Genomic DNA, 20,275 nt, shown 5'->3' on the forward strand with positions numbered 1-20,275 from the left:
CTAAGTTTAGAAAATGAAGCTATATAGATCTCTCGTTGTGTCTGTCTAGATATATGTATGTCTCAGTATGTGTGTCTCTTTGGATAATGCTGCTGAGGTTAATTTGTAAATGACCTCTATTTAATTGGCTTAAAAAAAGTAAGCACTGACATTCACAGAAAGATAGACAAGATGAAAAGGCAGAGGGCTATGTACCAGATGAAGGAACAAGATAAAACCTCAGAAAAACAACTAAATGAAGCAGAGATAGGCAACCTTCCAGAAAAAGAATTCAGAATAATGATAGTGAAGATGATCCAGGACCTCAGAAAAAGAATGGAGGCAAAGATCAAGAAGATGCAAGAAATGTTTGACAAAGACCTAGAAAAATTAAAGAACAAACAAACAGAGATAAACAATACAATAACTGAAATGAAAACTACACTAGAAGGAATCAATAGCAGAATAACTGAGGCAGAATGGATAAGTGACCTGGAAGACAGAATGGTGGAAATCACTGCTGCAGAACAGAATAAAGAAAAAAGAATGAAAAGAAATGAAGACAGCCTAAGAGACCTCTGGGACAACATTAAACGCAACAACATTCGCATTATAGGGGTCCCAGAAGGAGAAGAGAGAAAGAAAGGACCCAAGAAAATATTTGAACAGATTATAGTCAAAAACTTCCCTAACATGGGAAAGGAAATAGCCACCCAAGTCCAGGAAGCGCAGAGAGTCCCATACAGGATAAACCCAAGGAGAAACACGCCAAGACACACAGTAATCAAATTGGCAAAAATTAAAAACAAAGAAAAATTATTGAAAGCAGCAAGGGAAAAACGACAAATAACATACAAGGGAACTCCCATAAGGTTAACAGCTGATTTCTCAGCAGAAACTCTACAAGCCAGAAGGGAGTGGCATGACATATTTAAAGTGATGAAAGGGAAGAACCGACAACCAAGATTACTCTACCTGGCAAGGATCTCATTCAGATTCGATGGAGAAATCAAAAGCTTTACAGACAAGCAAAAGCTAAAAGAATTCAGCACCACCAAACCAGCTCTACAACAAATGCTAAAGGAACTTCTCTAAGTGGGAAACACAAGACAAGAAAAGGACCCACAAAAACAAACCCAAAACAATGAAGAAAATGGTAACAGGAACATACATATCGATAATTACCTTAAACGTGAATGGATTAAATGCTCCAACCAAAAGACACAGGCTCGCTGAATGGATACAAAAACAAGACCCATATACATGCTGTCTACAAGAGACCCACTTCAGACCTAGGGACACATACAGACTGAAAGTGAGGGGATGGAAAAAGATAGTCCATGCAAATGGAAATCAAAAGAAAGCTGGAGTAGCAATACTCTTATCAGGTAAAATAGACTTTAAAATAAAGAATGTTACAAGAGGCAAGGAAGGATACTACATAATGATCAAGGGATCAATAGAAGAAGATGATATAACAACTATAAATATATATGCACCCAACATAGGAGCACCTCAATACATAAGGCAACTGCTAACAGCTCTAAAAGAGGAAATCGACAGTAACACAATAATAGTGGGGGACTTTAACACCTCACTTACATCAACGGACAGATCTTCCAGACAGAAAATTAATAAGGAAACACAAGCTTTAAATGACACAACAGACCAGATAGATTTAATTGATATTTATAGGACTTCCATCCAAAAACAGCAGATTACACTATCTTCTCAAGTGCACAAGGAACATTCTCCAGGATAGATCACATCCTGGGTCACAAATCAAGCCTCAGTAAATTGAAGAAAATTGAAATCATATCAAGCATCTTTTCTGACCACAACACTACGAGCTTAGAAATCAATTACAGGGAAAAAAACATAAAAAACACAAACACATGGAGGCTAAACAATACATTACTAAATAACCAAGAGATCACTGAAGAAATCAAAGAGGAAATCAAAAATACCTAGAGACAAATGATAATGAAAACACGATGATCCAAAATGTATGGGACGCAGCAAAAGCAGTTCTAAGAGGGAAGTTTATAACAATACAATCCTACCTCAAGAAACAACAAACATCTCAAATAAACAATCTAATCTTACACCTAAAAGAACTAGAGAAAGAAGAACAAACAATACCCAAAGTTAGTAGAAGGAAAGAAATCATAAAGATCAGAGCAGAAATAAATGAAATAGAAACAAAGAAAACAATAGCAAAGATCAATGAAACTAAAAGCTGGTTCTTTGAGAAGATAAACAAAATTGATAAGCCATTAGCCAGACTCATCAAGAAAAAGAGGGAGAGGACTCAAATCAATAAAATTAGAAATGAGAAAAGAGAAGTTACAACAGACACCGCAGAAATACAAAGCATCCTAAGAGACTACTACAAGCAACTCTATGCCAATAAAATGGACAACCTGGAAGAAATGGACAAATTCTTAGAAAGGTGTAACCTTCCAAGACTGAACCAGGAAGAAATAGAAAATATGAACAGACCAATCACAAGTAATGAAGTTGAAACTGTGATTAAAAATCTTCCAACAAACAGAAGTCCAGGACCAGATGGCTTCACAGATGAATTCTATCAAACATTTAGAGAAGAGCTAACACCCATCCTTCTCAAACTCTTCCAAAAAATTGCAGAGGAAGGAACACTCCAAAACTCATTCTATGAGGCCACCATCACCCTGATACCAAAACCAGACAAAGATACTACAAAAAAAGAAAATTACAGACCAATATCAATGCAAAAATCCTCAACAAAATACTAGCAAACAGAATCCAACAACACATTAAAAGGATCATACACCATGATCAAGTGGGATTTATCCCAGGGATGCAAGGATTCTTCAATATATGCACATCAATCAATGTGATACACCATATTAACAAACTGAAGAATAAAAACCATATGACCATCTCAATAGATGCAGAAAAAGCTTTTGACAAAATTCAACACCCATTTATGAAAAAACTCTCCAGAAAGTGGGCATAGAGGGAACCTATCTCAACATAATAAAGGCCATATATGACAAACCCACAGCAAACATCATTCTCAATGGTGAAAAACTGGAAGCATTTCCTCTAAGATCAGGAACGAGACAAGGATGTCCACTCTCACCACTATTATTCAACATAGTTTTGGAAGTCCTAGCCACAGCAATCAGAGAAGAAAAAGAAATAAAAGGAATACAAACTGGAAAAGAAGAAGTAAAACTGTCACTGTTTGCAGGTGACATGATACTATACATAGAGAATCCTAAAGATGCCACCAGAAAACTACTAGAGCTAATCAATGAATTTGGTAAAGTTGCAGGATACAAAATTAATGCACAGAAATGTCTTGCATTCCTATACACTAATGATGGAAAATCTGAAAGAAAAATTAAGGAAACACTCCCATTTACCACTGCAACAAAAAGAATAAAATACCTAGGAATAAACCTACCAAGGGAGACAAAAGACCTGTATGCAGAAAATTATAAGACACTGATGAAAGAAATGAAAGATGATACCAACATGGACAAGATATGGAGAGATATACCATGTTCTTGGATTGGAAGAATCAATATTGTGAAAATGACTATACTACCCAAAGCAATCTGCAGATTCAATGCAATCCCTATCAAACTACCAATGGCATGTTTTACAGAACTAGAACAAAAAATCTTAAAATTTGTATGGAGACACAAAAGACCCCGAATGGCCAAAGCAGTCTTGAGGGAAAAAAACAGAGCTGGAGGAATCAGACTCCCTGACTTCAGACTATACTACAAAGTTATAGTAATCAAGACAATATGGTACTGGCACAAAAACAGAAATATAGATCAATGGAACAGGATAGAAAGCCCAGAGATAAACCCACGCACCTATGGTCAACTAATCTATGACAAAGGAGGCAAGGATATACAATGGAGAAAAGACAGTCTGTTTAATAAGTGGTGCTGGGAAAACTGGACAGCCTCATGTAAAAGAATGACATTAGAACACTTCCTAACATCATACACAGAAGTAAACTCAAAATGGATTAGAGACCTAAATGTAAGACCGGATACTATAAAACTCTTAGAGGAAAGCATAGGAAAAACACTTTGACATAAATCACGGCAAGATCTTTTTTGATCCACCTCCTAGAATAATGGAAATAAAAACAAAAATAAACAAATGGGACCTAATGAAACTTAAAAGTTTTTGTGCAGCAAAGGAAACTACAAACAAGACCAAAAGACAACCCTCAGAATGGGAGAAATATTTGCAAACGAATCAACAGACAAAGGATTAATCTCCAAAATATATAAACAGCTCATGCAGCTCAATATTAAAAAAAAACCCTATCAAGAAATGGGCAGAAGACCTAAACAGTCATTTCTCCAAAGAAGACATACAGATGGCCAAGAACCACATGAAAAGCTGCTCAACATCACTAATTATTAGAGAAATGCAAATCCAAACTACAATGAGGTATCACCTCACACCAGTTAGAATGGGCATCATCAGAAAATCTACAAACAACAAATGCTGGAGAGGGTGTGGAGAAAAGGGAACCCTCTTGCACTGTTGGTGGGAATGTAAATTGATACAGCCACTATGGAGAACAGTATGGAGGTTCCTTAAAAAACTAAAAATAGAATTACCATATGACCCAGCAATCCCACTACTGGGCATATACCCAGAGAAAACCGTAATTCAAAAAGACACATGCACCCCCATGTTCATTGTAGCACTATTTACAAGAGCCAGGACATGGAAGCAACCTAAATGCCCACTGACAGACAAATGGATAAGGAAGATGTGGTACATATATACAATGGAATATTACTCAGCCATAAAAAGGAACGAAATTGGGTCATTTGTAGAGATGTGGATGGATCTAGAGACTGTCATACAGAGTGAAATAAGTCAGAAAGAGAAAAATAAATATCGTATATTAATGCATATATGTGGAACCTAGAAAAATGGTACAGATGAACTGGTTTGCAGGGCAGAAGTTGAGACACAGATGTAGAGAACAAATGTATGGACACCAAGGGGGAAGAGTGGCAGGGGTGGGGAGGTGGTGGTGGGATGAACTGGGAGATTGGGTTTGACATATATACCCTAATATGTATAAAATGGATAACTAATAAGAACCTGCTGTATAAAAAAATAAATAAATTAAAATTCAAAAAAAAAAGTAAGCACAAATCAAACAATTCTAAATACAAGAGAAATTAAGCTAAACGAATTTCAGGTTCATGTGAACTGGGAAATATTCAGTATTAAATAAATATCTGGTATTAATGTTTTAAGTTTGTTGATCTAATTAATACAGACATGGTTTTAGAGTCATCAACATTAAGTGTAATACTTTTATTGTACATAGGTGTAATATAAGCTAAATAAAATCTTGTTATATCTGTTACAAATATGTCAGCAGGGAAAGTAACTTGATGTGAAGAAACATTTAAGGAAAGAAAATGTAAATGAGATAGGAGCTTTTAGATAAACTCTATTAAGAATAATTATGCTTTACGAATGTCTATCTAAAATAGTCTCTCCAGATTCTGGTAACTTGAAATTGTAGAGTTGTGCTAAATTAAGTTAAGTGATGGAAGCTTATTGAATAGCTAGGTCATTCCCAAATAAAATAAGATACTGAAACATTAATTACTGAACCTTGGCTTCCTTTTACAGAGAAACAAAAGGTATTTAGGATTATAAATGAATATGTTTGGTGCAACATTCTCTAAAGAAAGCAAATGTTTTTACAAAATATCACTGGTATTTATGTTCACCAATCTATAGAATGCTAATGTAAAGGACAGTTCATAATTGCTTACTTCTTAGTTTTCACAAGAAATTAAGGTTTTAAGAGCTGAGGATTCTAATTTAAACATGTAACTAAAGCTAATAGAAATAATAAAGGAAACATTTCAGTATACAGTAGGAAAGTAGGATGTATGTTTCCAGTAAAGAAGTCATGAGGAATGGAATTGCATTTTATTAAGGGAAAAGGAAGTAGGTCTAACTTATAGCTGGCTGTTTCTGAATGGGAAATAAAGTGATGGATACAGAAAGTCATAAAAAGGTTTGTGGAAAGGGGACCCCGAGAAAAGAGTTTTGTGCATGGTCCGGATTGACTAAGGTTAAAATAAATTTAATTGAGTAAATGAATGTAATTTATTTATTTTTTATTATTTATTTATTCATTTATTTTTGGCCGTGTTGGGTCTTTTTTGCTGCGCATGGGCTTCCTCTAGTTGCAGCGAGTGGGGCTACTCTTTGTTGTGGTGTGCAGGCTTCTCATTGTGGTGGTGTCTCTTGTTGCGGAGCACGGGGGCTCTAGGCATGTGGGCTCAGTAGTTGTGGTTAGCGGGCTCTAGAGCACAGGCTCAGTAGTTGTGGTGCATGGGCTTAGTTGCTCCGAGGCACATGGGATCTTCCCAGACCAGGGCTCGAACCCGTGTCCCCTGCATTGGCAGGTGGATTCTTAACCACTGCACACCAGGGAAGTCCCGTAAATGAATTTTAAAAAGTAAGCGGGTGCAAAACTTGAATTTGGTTTTTCTCTCTCAAGAGGGTAAGATTTCTGATAATGTTGAAATGCCTTTGATAACAGATTTCAAGTTTCTTTACCTTTTAAGTGATCTGTTCTGTATTTGCCTTTGGAATCTTTTATTGTTACTTGGGCTAAGTGAATAACATTGTTTCACAGTGACTTGTGATCCTATCTGACTGAGTGTTCTAAATCCTTTCTGATATTTTTTGACAAAACTTCCTAAATCAAATTTTAATGACATTCTTTTGACCTCTAGCTAACTGTGGGATGCTTCAAAGGGCCCCTGATACATCCCAAAGAGAGATGTTAAACTAATTAGATTCATTTGGTATGTTAAATTACATGGGAAGTAATGTCAAATGAGTAATAAATCTTCTTAGGTTATATTGTATGGTAAATGTTACTAATAAATATATCCTAGAAATTATATGGAGTTCCTAAAATTCTGATATGTCCTGGTAAAATGTTATCAGTCATAATTCTAGTTATTATCTTAAAGTGTTGTATGTCACAGTGGTAACCAAGTTTCTTTGTTAATTGCATTGTAATCAGATTTTAAACGTGACTTAAGTTTTTTGTCATTATAGACACTTACGGTTTCACTCTAATGCCTTTGCAAAAATGCTTCCTCTTCAAGAAGACTTATAGAAAGGACTTTTGGATAAATACAAGTTTCTGACTTTCAGAACATAATGCTGAACTGGGTAAGAAATTGAAGAATTCTAATGAAAAACCTGATGGCTTCATAAAGCTGTTAACAAAAAGGATTAGTTACATAGGACTGAGTGAACTGGTGAATATGGTTATAAATTTTATGGTTTCTATCTGAAAAATTACTGGTTTAAATCTGTGTTTTCCAGGTGTAAGGAAAACCTTCCCCCAAACTAATTATGACTTATAGTAATTTGGTAAATTATACCTTTGTAAGCAGGATTGAAACATTTATCTTTGCTATCTGTCCCCTCCAGACACTGGAAACTCTCAGGTTGCCAGTAGCTTTTTCAGATAAATTAGGAAGGCTACCTCACTAACAGGTACAGAAAACTCAAGGTAATTTGGGACCTTGAAAAGGGAGGAATTCACCTAGATCTGTTAGGCGAAATCTGTGATAAGCCCTTGGTGACTTTCCTAGCCCTGAGAGGTATTTTAAAAGTCCAGCCTGAGACTCCTTATAAAAGTTTCAGCAAGCGAAAAGCCTATATGATCAATTATAGTTATATAAAGCATCAGGCCAAGTTTATTGAGACCAGATTTATTTTGCAAACAAATTAGTCTTAATTTGGTTATATTTGGTAGAAATGAGGGTAATTTTAGAGAGAAAAAGATGTTTCAATGAATGTTAAATCCCAGTTTTGTTAATGGAGGTCTGTATTTACTAAGACTCACTTCCAGGATAGCTCCTTGTTGTTATGTTATATTGATATAAAGTTAAATTGTATTATTAAAAGCACACTCTAAGTTTGTTTTTGAAGCTTATCTCAGTAATGTATCTTTGGATGAAGATCATTTGCCCCATGACCTGCAACCAGGGGACTATGTATATTGGAAAACACATCATTTAAAGGACTCACTACAACCCAGATGGAAAGGCCCTCACCAGGTACCCTTAACTAGCTCATGTGCAGCAAAACTAAAGGGATCCACTCTTGGATTCATACTTCCCACTTAAAAAGGGCTGCTGCACCAGACTGGTCTATAGAGAGGACTGCTGACCTCAAACTCACCTTAAAACACCGCTCAGAGGAAACTACATTCACACCAGGATGAGAAGAAGACAACATCAGAAGCAGACAGCTTTCACAAGATGCTGGACCTGATTCGTATTATCATTTATAAAGTTTTCTTGACTTCTCGCACCTTTGCATATAAATCAAATGTTTTCTATCATGGACACGATCCTATGCTAGTTTTAAAAATCAATCCAATTGTTGGATTTGTGGCCAATCACCTTTGTCTAGTACTTCTGGATTACCTTGGTGGATTTCTCTACTCCAAGGCTCTAACTGGATGGCCCTTAGGAAATTTATTTCAGAAGAAAGAAAGTTCAGGCCTGTTCAGGCTACTCTTGATATTACTAGATGGGATCCCCTCACCTAGACAGTTAATAATACCCGCTCTGACCCTGGCCATAAAAAAATGAATTTTCCTCTAAAGTTACTCAAGCTCAATCAGAGCAACAGCAAAATTTCAGCCAAGAAATAAAAGCTCCCGCAATTATGGGATGGATTTATGTGGTTAACACCAGGCTATGGTCATTTAAGTTTTAAGGCACCCCTTTATCTTGGGAACAATTAAATTATACTAAGGATAACCAGCGTAGTAACTAGGAAATTGGGCTGGGAGCCTTATGGACCGTGACAATATACCATTTCCCTGAAAGATAACGATTGGTACAGAACAGACTAAGTCAGGTGACCTGAAGATATACTGGGCTGCACCTAATGGAAGTTCTTGGCTTAATTCTCACCTATGACTTTGATAATATTGCTAGCTATGTTATTTGCATTTTGCCTGTTTTACAAGATTGTTTTTTCTTGCATTACCAAATGTGTGACCGAGCCTCCAACAAAAATACATAGTTTTATATGAGATCAATGATTGTAATACTGTAACTCTAGATATGGGAAGATACAACAAGAGGGAATTTTCCTGGACCATAACAGATTAGTAAGACAGGTGGTCCAGAGGCCTTAGTTACTGTTAAAAGACCTAGTCCAGTAATAGCACACTGAGTGGCCTATCAGCGAAATCTTCGCCAGACCTAGGAATGAGCCTTCCTAGCACCGTGGGACAAAATGGTCATGAAATGCCTCCCACATCATGGTCGAATTTATGACCATGAGGAGGCCCTGTCAACTACAAATTGGCACTTGCCATTGAAAATTACCATCTCCCTTTACAAGGATTAAATCATGTGCTGCTACAGCTGACTTTCAACACCCCCTGAAAGGAGTTCAGGGTGGAGAGCAGAAATGAGGCATCCTGTGCTTTGGGAAAAGCAGAATAGGTCTTCAGATAGTTAGATATTTTCAGGACCGATTTTATGAGCCAATTCTTGTATCTCCTCATATCTAGAAAAGCACTAAAATCCTTCATGGTGACGTCTGCTCCTCATGACTAGCAGAAACCTTCTGCAAAAAAAATATGTGCTTGATTGCATGCATTCCCCCTTCACCAAAATCACATATATACTGACTGACCTTCCCCCCTACCTCCCTGGAGCAGTTTCTCAGAGCTATCTGAAATGCTTTCTCCCAAGCTGCATTCTTCATTTTGCCCCAAATAAAACTTAACTCGCAACTCTCACATCGTGCTTTTTTTTTTTTAAGTCGACAGAAGCAAACACTCTAGTGGTGAGAGACACACCGTTAAATAAACACAAAACATGCCAGATGGTGTAAGTGCTGTGGAAAAAATAAATGTACCTTAATAAACGTATATTATTAAGTGAAAGAAAACAATCTGAAAAGGCTACATACTGTGTGTATTCTGGAAAAGGCAAAACCATGGAGAGAGTAAAAAGATCAGTGGTTGCCAAGGGTTCGGGAGAAGGAGGGACAGAAGAACAGGAGGAACACAGTGAATTTTTAAGGCAGTGGAACTATTCCGTATGATATATGTCATTATACATTTCTCAAAACTCATCAAGTATTACACAGTGAACCCTAACGTAAACTATGGACTTTAGTTAATGTATTAATACAGTCTCACCATTACAACAAATGTACTTTACTATCGCAAGATGTTAATAAATGGAGAGCTGGCAGAAGGAATTAAGAGGTATATGGGAACTCTGTTCTTTCCACTCTTTTTTCTATAGACCTGAAACTACTAAAAAAAGTCTATTAATTAAAACACACACACACACACACACACACACACACACAGGACATGAAGTGCAATGTGTATGTGTTGGAGATGGGGTAGTTTGCCTTGGGAGTTTAGAGTCTGGGAGATGAGGGGATGACTTGAGTATTCTGAGCTTCTTAGGGTGACAGAGCCATATACTGGGATAAATAGTAAATTGAGGTTAGTGATGACAGCCTCAAGACAGAAAGGTGATGAGAATGTGGTAGGGTGGAGGCTTTCTGGGGCCGCTTCCTGATAATGGTGATGATGATGCCATGGTGGGGGCATTCTTATTAATGGCAACAGACTTTATGCTCTCCCACAATCTGTGAAATTTATTGAGATTTCTGGCCTATAAAACTGGAGAATATAGCAAACCCCCTGCACTATCCTCCTTCCTTTTTCAAGTGGTAACAAGTACTTCAATCTGTTCTTAGTTTTATATTTGATATTTAAATATTCTTTATGGGAGTGTAGCTATTCCTACCAAGAAAATAGGTTTTGAAATCTTCACTCTTTTGAGTATATTTACTTTTATATGAAGGCAAACGTTCCCAGGAGCCGTCTTCACATTTCTTCATGAACTGGTCAAAGAGGAGTCTTAAGTCCTTGCTCCAGCTGGGGTTGGGGAGAGCATGGTCCTTAGGAATGACTTTCTCAGTAGAAAACCACCTCTAAAAGAAAGGAAAAAACGGAGAGTAATGGGAGGTACATCCTATTTCATAACATATTCTCTTATTTTCTAAGACTATCTTGCTGCTTTTCCTCTTCCCAAAAGCTTGTTGTTTTGAAGTGGAAACAAATTTCTAGGATCACCTGGTCCTCCCTCCTTGGGAGAATTGGGAGATTGAGAGAGGATAAATGATTTACTCAACGTCATCCAACTAGCCATTGGCAGAGTTGGTATTAAGCCCAGGTCTGCAGACCCCCTTCTTTTTTTTAAACCTTAATCAAGCACAGGTGAGCCACGCCAACTACAAACTGGCACTTGACGTCCACCTCTACAAGGGTTAAATCATGTGCTGCTGCAGCTGCTGATTTTCAACACCCCCTGAAAGGAGTTCAGGGTGGAGGACAGAAATGAGGCATCCTGTGCTCTGAGAAAAACTGGCAGAAAAGGTCTTCAGATAGTTAGATATTTTCAGGAGCTGATTTTATGAGCCCAATTCTTGGATCTCCTCATATCTAGAAAAGCACTAAAATCCTTCATGGTGACGTCTGCTCCTTGTGACTAGCAGTAACCTTCACTAGAGACTAGCTTGATTGCATGTACTCCCCCTTCACCAAATCACATATGTAGTGACCTTCCCCCCTACCTCTTTGGAGCAGTTTCTCAGAGCTATCTGAGATGCTGTCTCCCGGGCTATAGTCCTCATTTTGCCTCAAATAAAACTTAACTCGCAACTCTCATGTGGTGCATTTTTTTAGTCAGCAGCCAGCAACTGCTGATAAAGAGAGATGAAGGACAGACAGTTTTCCTCCATGTAAAAAGTGTTACCAGTGGGAAACACACAGGAAGCCAGAGCACAGGGGAGAGGTATTCATCTCAGATTGGGTATTCAGGTAGGGGTTCTTTGACTTGAATCTTCATTAGCCAAGCAGAAATTAGCCAGATAGAAAGAGTATTGTAGGCAAAGGAACACTGTGTGCAAAGGCAAGGAGGCATGAAACAGTTTTGAGGGGCCTTACAACAACCATATGAAGTAGGTACTAATTATTATCCCCATTTTACAGATGATGAAACTAAGGCCTCAAGGAAGCTTGGTATTGTTTCAGTACAAGGGGAGGAGCAGATGGCTGCAGAGACGTAGGCAAGGGTCTGATTGTGAGAAGCTTCCACACTAAGTTAACTGGTTTGAATTGCATCTGCAGTGCTCTCGGAGGGATTTTAAATAGGGGAGTGACAAGATCAGATTTGGCCATAATACGAAAGATAGTGGGAGTGATTTCAAGATTGGAATCAGAGGGCCCTGTCTAGAGGCTACTGGAATAACTCAGGTGAAAAATTATGAATGCATGAAGCATAACTTGGTGACTATTTGGATAAGGAGAGTGAGGAAAGAGGAAAAATGCAAGAGCCCATCTCAGGTTTCTGAACTGTTCAACGGAGTAGGTGACAGAGCCAGATGCCAAGAAAGAGAATACAAAGAAAGAGGAGGAGGGGGTTGGAGGGAAAAAGTTCTTGGTGTCATAATAACCACAGCTTCTACCACTGCTACTTCTCTGTAGCACTCAGCACTGCTACCACTCCAGTGCCCACACAGCAGGTGGAAAAGTACATGGGCCCTGGAGGACTTGGGGGACAAAGTGTCACCTACAAAAGAGCTGGACAAAGCAAATGCCCGTCGGCACCAGAAAGGAAAATCAGTTATTTTGACTTCTGCAGAAATCCTGGAACATTAAGATCACAGAAGCTATCAACTCTGTGGCATTCTACTTCCAGGCACCCTTATCAATTCATTCAGATTCAATGTACCTACAACACTTGGACTACACGCCAGGGTACAGGGAGGTGCTGTTATTGTGATGGAAGAACCAGCCAACCAGCCTTCTGCTGACCTCTGGGCTGGCTCTGATCCTGGCCTGATGGTAAGAATTTAGGGAGCCTGCCCCAAGAACTCTATGGAACTAAAAACTTCCTGGCTAACAAAAGGAAGTCTTGAATTCGTGAGGGGAAACATGAGTAGGGCTGAGACCACTCCACTCCCTAGCTCAGTATTTGTACCTTTGTTTTTTCCTATGGTTTTGGACTGGCTTATCCCTTCAGACTTTCAGCTCAGAAGATTTGGGAAGGGAAGAAAAGAAAAACAAAAATTTTTAACCCACTTATTATCTCTCCATCTTAATATAACTAATGGTAAAATTTTGATATATTTCCTCCAAGTTTTTTTTTAATTTAAATATTTATTTATTTATTTGGCCGTGCTGGGTCTTAGTTGCGGCATGTGGGATCTTTGTTGCCACGTGCAGGATCTTCAGTTGAGGCATGAGGGGTTGCAGCATGAGGGATCTTTTACTTGCAGCATGTGGGATCTTAGTTGCAGCATGTGGGATCCCGACCAGGGATTGAACTCGGGCCCCCTGCATTGAGAGCTTGGAGTCTTAACCACTGGACCACCATGGAAATCCCTCCTCCAAGTTTTTTTAACTACAGCTTTTCTTAATATACTTGTAATCTCAGTAAGAAATATAATTTTTCTTTTGCTTCATCACTTAAAATTCTTTAGCGTTCACTTTCTCATGCCCTTAATCTCAGCTATCACCATTTTCAACAGCAGAAAAATAGTCCTTTAAAATGATATACTATAATTTACTTAACCATTTAAATTGTACATGTAAATTGTTTCCAATCTTTTGCTGCTTTAAATGAAAAGGATCATTGGAACACTGCGAATATAGTCTTTTCTCTACTTTGGATTATTTCCTTAGAATCCGGTCCCAATCATATAGTTTTTCTTTTTTTCTCTTTTTATTTAATTTATTTTTCAAAGCTATTACTCATGTGCCTATTCTTGCCATCAAATTCCTGTATGCACTGATGGCTTTTTTTTTTTTAACATCTTTATTGGAGTATAATTGCTTTACAACGTTGTGTTAGTTTCAGCTGTATAACAAAGTGAATTAGTTATATGTATACATATATCCCCATATCCCCTCCCTCTTGCGCCTCCCTCCTACCCTCCCTACCCACTCCAATCATGTAGTTTTTAAAGTACATAAATTCTGGAAGTAACCTAAGACACACAATTAGTCATAAATTAATATGTATTGACTAATACCTGTCAATTAAGAGGTAGAATAGGATGTGTAAGCTTTGGAGTTGTGAATTTGGGCTTACCGCATCCATAGGTCTCATCTTAAATAGGGAACTCTAGGTTTGATCAGTTCTAGCATCCTTTCATGGACCAGTGCAACAGAGATAATAAAGGCTTTTAGGCATTAGAATGACTCCCTTGACCCTGGGCTCTCCTACCTGATTGTAACTTTCAAAGTCTGGGGGATTCAGCTAAATGCAACAATCTTTTTTTTTTTTTTTTCCCTTTTTTGGCACTGCATGGCATGTGGGATCTTAGTTCCCTGACCAGGGATCAAACCCACAACCCCTGCAGCAGAAGTGCAGAGCCTTAAACCACTGGACTACCAGGGAAGTCCCGCAATGAACTTTTTTGAGCCCTACTATATGCTCTGGTTCTGTGCCAGGAACAGGTAATACAAAGAGAGAAGACTTAGGCCCTGTCCTCAAGTGACTGCTGCCTCGAGTGTGAAAAATGTTACAAAAGAAATAGAAACAGACATAGAAGGAGTGACTTTCAGGGAAAACTTCAAAAAGATGAGGACTGATACAGTGATTTCTAAAGTATGAAAAGTTCACTAAGGAAAGAATAGGAGGGCTGCTCCAAGCAAAGGCACAGAGAGATGGGGAACTGCTAGGATTTCAGTCTTCATAGATGAAAGGTGCAAAGAGAACAGCAGCAAGATAGGGATGGCAAAGCAGAAGAGGGATGACACTACAGTGGCTCTTTGGCTTTAACAAAGGCTTAGATTTCATCTTCTGGGTTAATGTTTCCAAAGGCCAATAGGAAAGATGATTTTAGCTGGCACAAGGACAATGATATATGTATATTTAAATGAATATTATATCAATAAAAGGACATAAATAGCACATCACACTTTGGATTTCATAAATGTTATTGCTTAGGATGAAGCTAATTAAAGAAAGGAGTCTTTAAAGAATCATGAAGGTGGTACTTGAGTGGCAAAGTACTTTTTCCATTATGGGGAGGCTTAAGGAGTTTTAAGCAAAGCAGTAACATGAACTTAGGTTTTAGAAAGCTCTCTCTGATGTAAAGGATGAATTGTAAGGTGAGAAGCAATGGTAAGGAAACCAGTTAAAAGACTGTTGTAAAGGTCCAGGAGAAATGTGGTCAGAAGGTGAACTAGGTAGAGAGGAATGAAAAAGATTTAAGAGATATTTAGGATATTGGGACCAAGGATTGTGGCGTGGGTTTGATCCCTGGTCAGGGAACTAGGATCCCACATGCCATGCAGTGCCAAAAAAGGGAAAAAAAAAAAAAAAAAAAAGATTGTTGCATTTAGCTGAATCCCCCAGACTTTGAAAGTTACAATCAGGTAGGAGAGCCCAGGGTCAAGGGAGTCATTCTAATGCCTAAAAGCCTTTATTATCTCTGTTGCACTGGTCCATGAAAGGATGCTAGAACTGATCAAACCTACAGTTCCCTATTTAAGATGAGACCTATGGATGCGGTAAGCCCAAATTCACAACTCCAAAGCTTACACATCCTATTCTACCTCTTAATTGACAGGTATTAGTCAATACATATTAATTTATGACTAATTGTGTGTGTTAGGTTACTTCCAGAATTTATGTACTTTAAAAACTACATGATTGGGGTGGGTAGGGAGGGTGGGAGGGAGGCGCAAGATCATGGGGGAAGAGAAAGAAGAAGAGTTTTGGATGATTCCTGACTTGTGGTTTAAAGGTTAGAGTGGATAGAAGGAAAAGAAACAGGAGGTTTTCGTTAGTGTTCATGTACACGTCAGGAGGCGGAAAGTAGGAGTGAAACCATTAATTTTAGTTTGGGGCATGCTGAGTTTGGGACCACAGATGAACACTATGATGTTGTGAGAAATAAAAATGAAAGTTTCAGTCCAAGGAGATGAGAATTAAGAGATACTTGAAGTAAAGGCACCTGTAAATTCACAGCATGGACTCTGTGCACGAGGGATAAATGTTAGGGATAATCACTATTTTTTGTTGCCCTGAATAGAGGAAAGGTCTTGCTAGATCTTTGATTATGTATTTTTCAAGTGGGACTTAAGTTACAACTTTTTAATGTGTCTCTTTTTAAGATTAAGTTACTGAACCAAAAGAAGCATGATTTGTAAGCCCTGTAAATACTACTGTTATAAAGCCCGTAAATACGTTAATATAAATATTCTCAACATAGATTATAAGACACCAACATATTAAAGAAACGAATCTATCTTTGTTGTGAGATTAGCACAGGGCATTTTATTTTCCAAAGTGCACGATGGTACAGGATTAATAACCGATCTGCACTCATTATTCTTTAAAAGTAAGCTGGCACAGGCTCCTTCTCTGGGCTTCAGTTCTGCGGGAGACGCAGCAGAGCCCGCGTCGTCGCTTCCTGGCGAGCTTGAGGGGGCCACAGGGCCTTGTCCTACCGTAGTGGTCCGCCGCTGGCTCGCTGGTTCGGGAGCAGGGCGCTGCAGCCACCCCATCCCGGTCAAGGTGTTGGGTAAACAGAAGCCCCAGAGTATGGGGAGCCTGCAACCCTTCGCCTGGAACGGCGGTTCAGGCATGAACCGTGCTGACGGAGGATGGCAGCCTCCGGGGTGGAGAAGAGTGGCAAGAAGACCGAGAAGAAACTTGCTGCTCGAGAGGAAGCTAAATTGGCAGGCTTCATGGGTGTCATGAATAACATGAGGAAACAGTGATTTAAATCCACCACCCAACTATAGCTGAATCTACAGTCTACCCAGGGATTTATACCCAGGGTCAACTTGAAATCACGCTGGGAGGGACTGACTGCAGAACCTTGTTGACAAGCTACATAAATCCAAAGAAAACACTGTGTGATGTGATCCTTATGGTCCAGGAACGAAAGATAGCTGTTCACTGTGTTGTCCTTGCTGCAGCCAGTTATTTTTTAAACTTAATGTTCACAACTAACACGCTTGAATTAAAGTCCTTTGAAGTAAAACTCAGAGATGCTGAACCTGACATTATTAAATAACTTGTGGAATTCGCTTATAGCATTAGAATTTCTGTGAATAGTAACAACGTTCAGTCTTTGTTAGATGCAGCAAACCAGTACCAGATTGAACCTGTGAAGAAATGTGTGTTGATTTTTTCAAAGAACAAGTCGATGCTTCCAATTGTCTTGGTATAAGTGGGCTAGCAGAGTGTCTAGACTGTCCTAAATTGAACGCAACTGCAGATGACTTTATTCATCAGCATTTTACTGAATTTTATAACTGATGAATTTCTACAACTTGATGCCAGGTGAGTTACACATCTCCTCAACCAGGACACTCTAACTGTGAGAGCAGAGGATCAGGTATACGACGCTGCAGTCAGGTGGTTGAAATATGATGAACCTAATCGCCAGCCATTTATGGTTGACATCCTTGCTAAAGTCAGGTTTCCTCTTATATCGAGGAATTTCTTAAGTAAGACAGTAGAAGCTGAACCACTTATTCAAGACAATCCTAAATGCCTTAAAATGGTGATAAGTGGGATGAGGTATCATCTCCTGTCTCCAAAGGATTGAGAAGAACTGGTAGAAGACACAAGGCCCAGAAGAAAGAAACGTGACTACCGCATAGCCCTATCTGGAGGCTCCCAACCACAGTCTTGTAGATATTTTAACCCAAAGTTGAAAAGAGAAGTATATTCTGCACGAGCCTGGAAGTGAGACTGTAACTTTAGAATTCTCTTTTGATGTCTTTGTTCTTATAAATGGCCCATACTTAATGCTCTTTTGTATATTCAACCACAAGTTTTTAGACTTCAAGTGGAAAAATTTAAATAACTGAGGAAATAACTGCCAATAAAAATATCCTCATTCCATCAATTATTACTTATTCCCTAAAGCTAACACCATTAGAATTCCATTACAATGTTTATTAAATGTTTCTATTAGAAGTGCCAGTCTCTCCTTTCTTTTTGCTAAAAACTTCACCTTAAAATTTTTTAACCGTTTACTATTACTTATTTTAATATAAGTTGGTTCTTTATTATTTCTAATATTAAAACAATCAAGGAAGCTGATTTCATTATAAATTATTATTAGTTACCTTGACTCTCCCAAAGTGAACATTATTTCATTATTCAATTCAAGCAGACTGCTTAATAATAAGGACTATATAGAAATTGTTTTAACATTCTTGAACTTGGGACTTCCCTGGTGGTCCAGTGGTTAAGAATCTGCCTTCCAATGCAGGGAACACGGGTTGGATCCCTGGTCTTGGGGAACTAAGATCCCACACGTGGTGGGGCAACTAAGCCTGTGCACCACAATGAAAGATCCCGCGTGCCGCAACTAAGACCTGATGCAGCCAAAAATAAAATAAATCAATATTTAAAAAAAAATTAAAATTCTTGAACTTAACATTTTCAGAGATGTTAAAATGGTTTTAACTATCATTAAATGGGATCCACTTGTGTGTGTCCTTTACGAGTCCAAAATGATTATTTTCATTGAACTGATCTCATTCAGAGAGGACAATTTAAGCAGTACTACTTAATTGAATTATTTAGAATTAAGCCAATATCCCTATAAACTATTATCTTTAGATATTCCTTGGATATAGCTGGTGAGAGGCAGCAAATATGTGTATTAATTGCTGACTGAAAAATGATAAGACAGAATATCTTAAGTTTTTCTAGTAGATAAGTAAAGTAGTAGATAAACTAGTAGTAGAGAACTAGGATTAAACCCTTGTTAGAGACGTGCTCTTCTCCTGAGGGTATAATGTAATGGTTAGGAGGCAGACTGCTTAGGTTCAGATTCCAACTGTACCACGTGTTTTCTATGTGACCTTGCTTAAGGCACAACCTTTCTTTATTAATATTAGTAGCAGCTGTATTCCTTGACCTGCTGACATGACTCAAGCATCCTGCACACTGCTTCAAAACGGGTCACCCCACCTAGAGGGGGGGTGGGAGGGAGGCTCAAGAGGTAGGAGATATGGGGATATATGTATACGTATAGCTGATTCACTTTGTCATACAGCAGAAACTAACACACCATTGTAAAGCAGTTATACTCCAATAAAGATGTTAAAAAAAAAAAACCAACAAACGGCGTCACCTTCCTGTGCAGTTTCTTACGGCTTGAATCTCAGGACTGAAAGATCCGGTGACCCCGTTAACATTGATGCCTCTTGGAGCTGATGTTAGCTTTTATTCTGAGGTCAGTCGGATGAGGAAATGGATAAACAGCTGAACATATCCATATCACAGGGTTGTTCCTGACGGAAAGTCCCACCCCTCTGTCCACTTCCGCCGCCCCGCGCCCGGGACTTACCCGCGCGAGTACCGGGTCCTTCGCTGCGGGGGACGCGCCTTCCCGCCTGCCGCGCAGGGCCCGGAGCGTGCGCAGTGCCGCGGTGCAGCTCCTCAGCATGGCTCCGAGCGTGCGCGGGGCTCCAGCCGCCGGAAGCGCGGCGGCTGGCTCGCGGCCGCGGCAGAGGTCAATTCACCCAACCAGCCACCCAACGGCCCGCTCTTACTCTTTAACTTAGGGAAGCGGAGGGCGGGGCCTGGCGCGCGGGGTGGGGGCGGGGCGTGAAGGCAGCGGGGGCGTCGGTCTTTTCTTCCGGTTAAATCTTAGGCCCTCCTCGGGCGCCGGAGCCACTTCCGGAGCAAATGTCAAGCCTCGAGAGGGCGCCTGGAGCGGCGCGCGCGCGCGGCGCTGGCGGCTCGGCGGCCTGGGGAGGACGAGGAGGTCTGGGAGGGTGGGTCCGCGGCTACAGCTCACGGCCCTCAGCTCTTCAGCCCAGGCGGCCACGCGCTACTAATGAGGATTCAATGGCTTTTTTCCCGTCTCGCGCCGGCCGACCGAATTCTGTGCTCTCTGTTGCCTAGTAGTTCTCCCTCCCGCAGAAGACTTAAGCCGTCAGGTGGGTAGGAGCGCACACAGCGGATTGTAGGAATAGAATATTTTCTTGGAGGCCATGGACAATTCCATGGTTGGGATTGATCTGTAGAGAGACTTCTGGGTGCAAAGGACATACGCTTACAAAGCTACGTTCTCTACCTCTTGCGCCGCCCCTCCACACACACCCTTAAGGCTCCGGGCAGAGCTAAAAGTCCTGGAGTCTGGCTTTTTCAACTAGAAATCGTAGCAACACCTG

At 39.5% G+C, this 20,275-nt stretch overlaps 1 protein-coding gene across 3 annotated transcripts in view; it reads right to left on the reverse strand.

Annotated features, from left to right (window-relative positions):
* The window catches only part of THEM4 (thioesterase superfamily member 4), a 45,400-nt gene extending 25,736 nt beyond the window's left edge, over positions 1-19,664 (reverse strand). For all 3 annotated transcript variants that reach the window (XR_011073413.1, XR_011073414.1, XM_068538200.1), the window contains exons 1-2: positions 19,447-19,664; positions 10,905-11,046 (exon numbers count right to left, since the gene is read on the reverse strand). Coding sequence is in view for 1 of the 3 variants with exons in the window: in XM_068538200.1 (XP_068394301.1) it covers positions 10,905-11,046; positions 19,447-19,545 (241 nt within the window). In the remaining 2 variants the exon portion in view is untranslated. The remainder of the gene's footprint in view (positions 1-10,904; positions 11,047-19,446) is intronic.
* Between the last annotated feature and the right edge of the window lie 611 nt (positions 19,665-20,275).

The sequence above is a fragment of the Eschrichtius robustus genome, chromosome 3 (assembly GCF_028021215.1).
Source record: "Eschrichtius robustus isolate mEscRob2 chromosome 3, mEscRob2.pri, whole genome shotgun sequence".
In the NCBI taxonomy this organism is placed as follows: Eukaryota; Metazoa; Chordata; class Mammalia; order Artiodactyla; family Eschrichtiidae; genus Eschrichtius; species Eschrichtius robustus.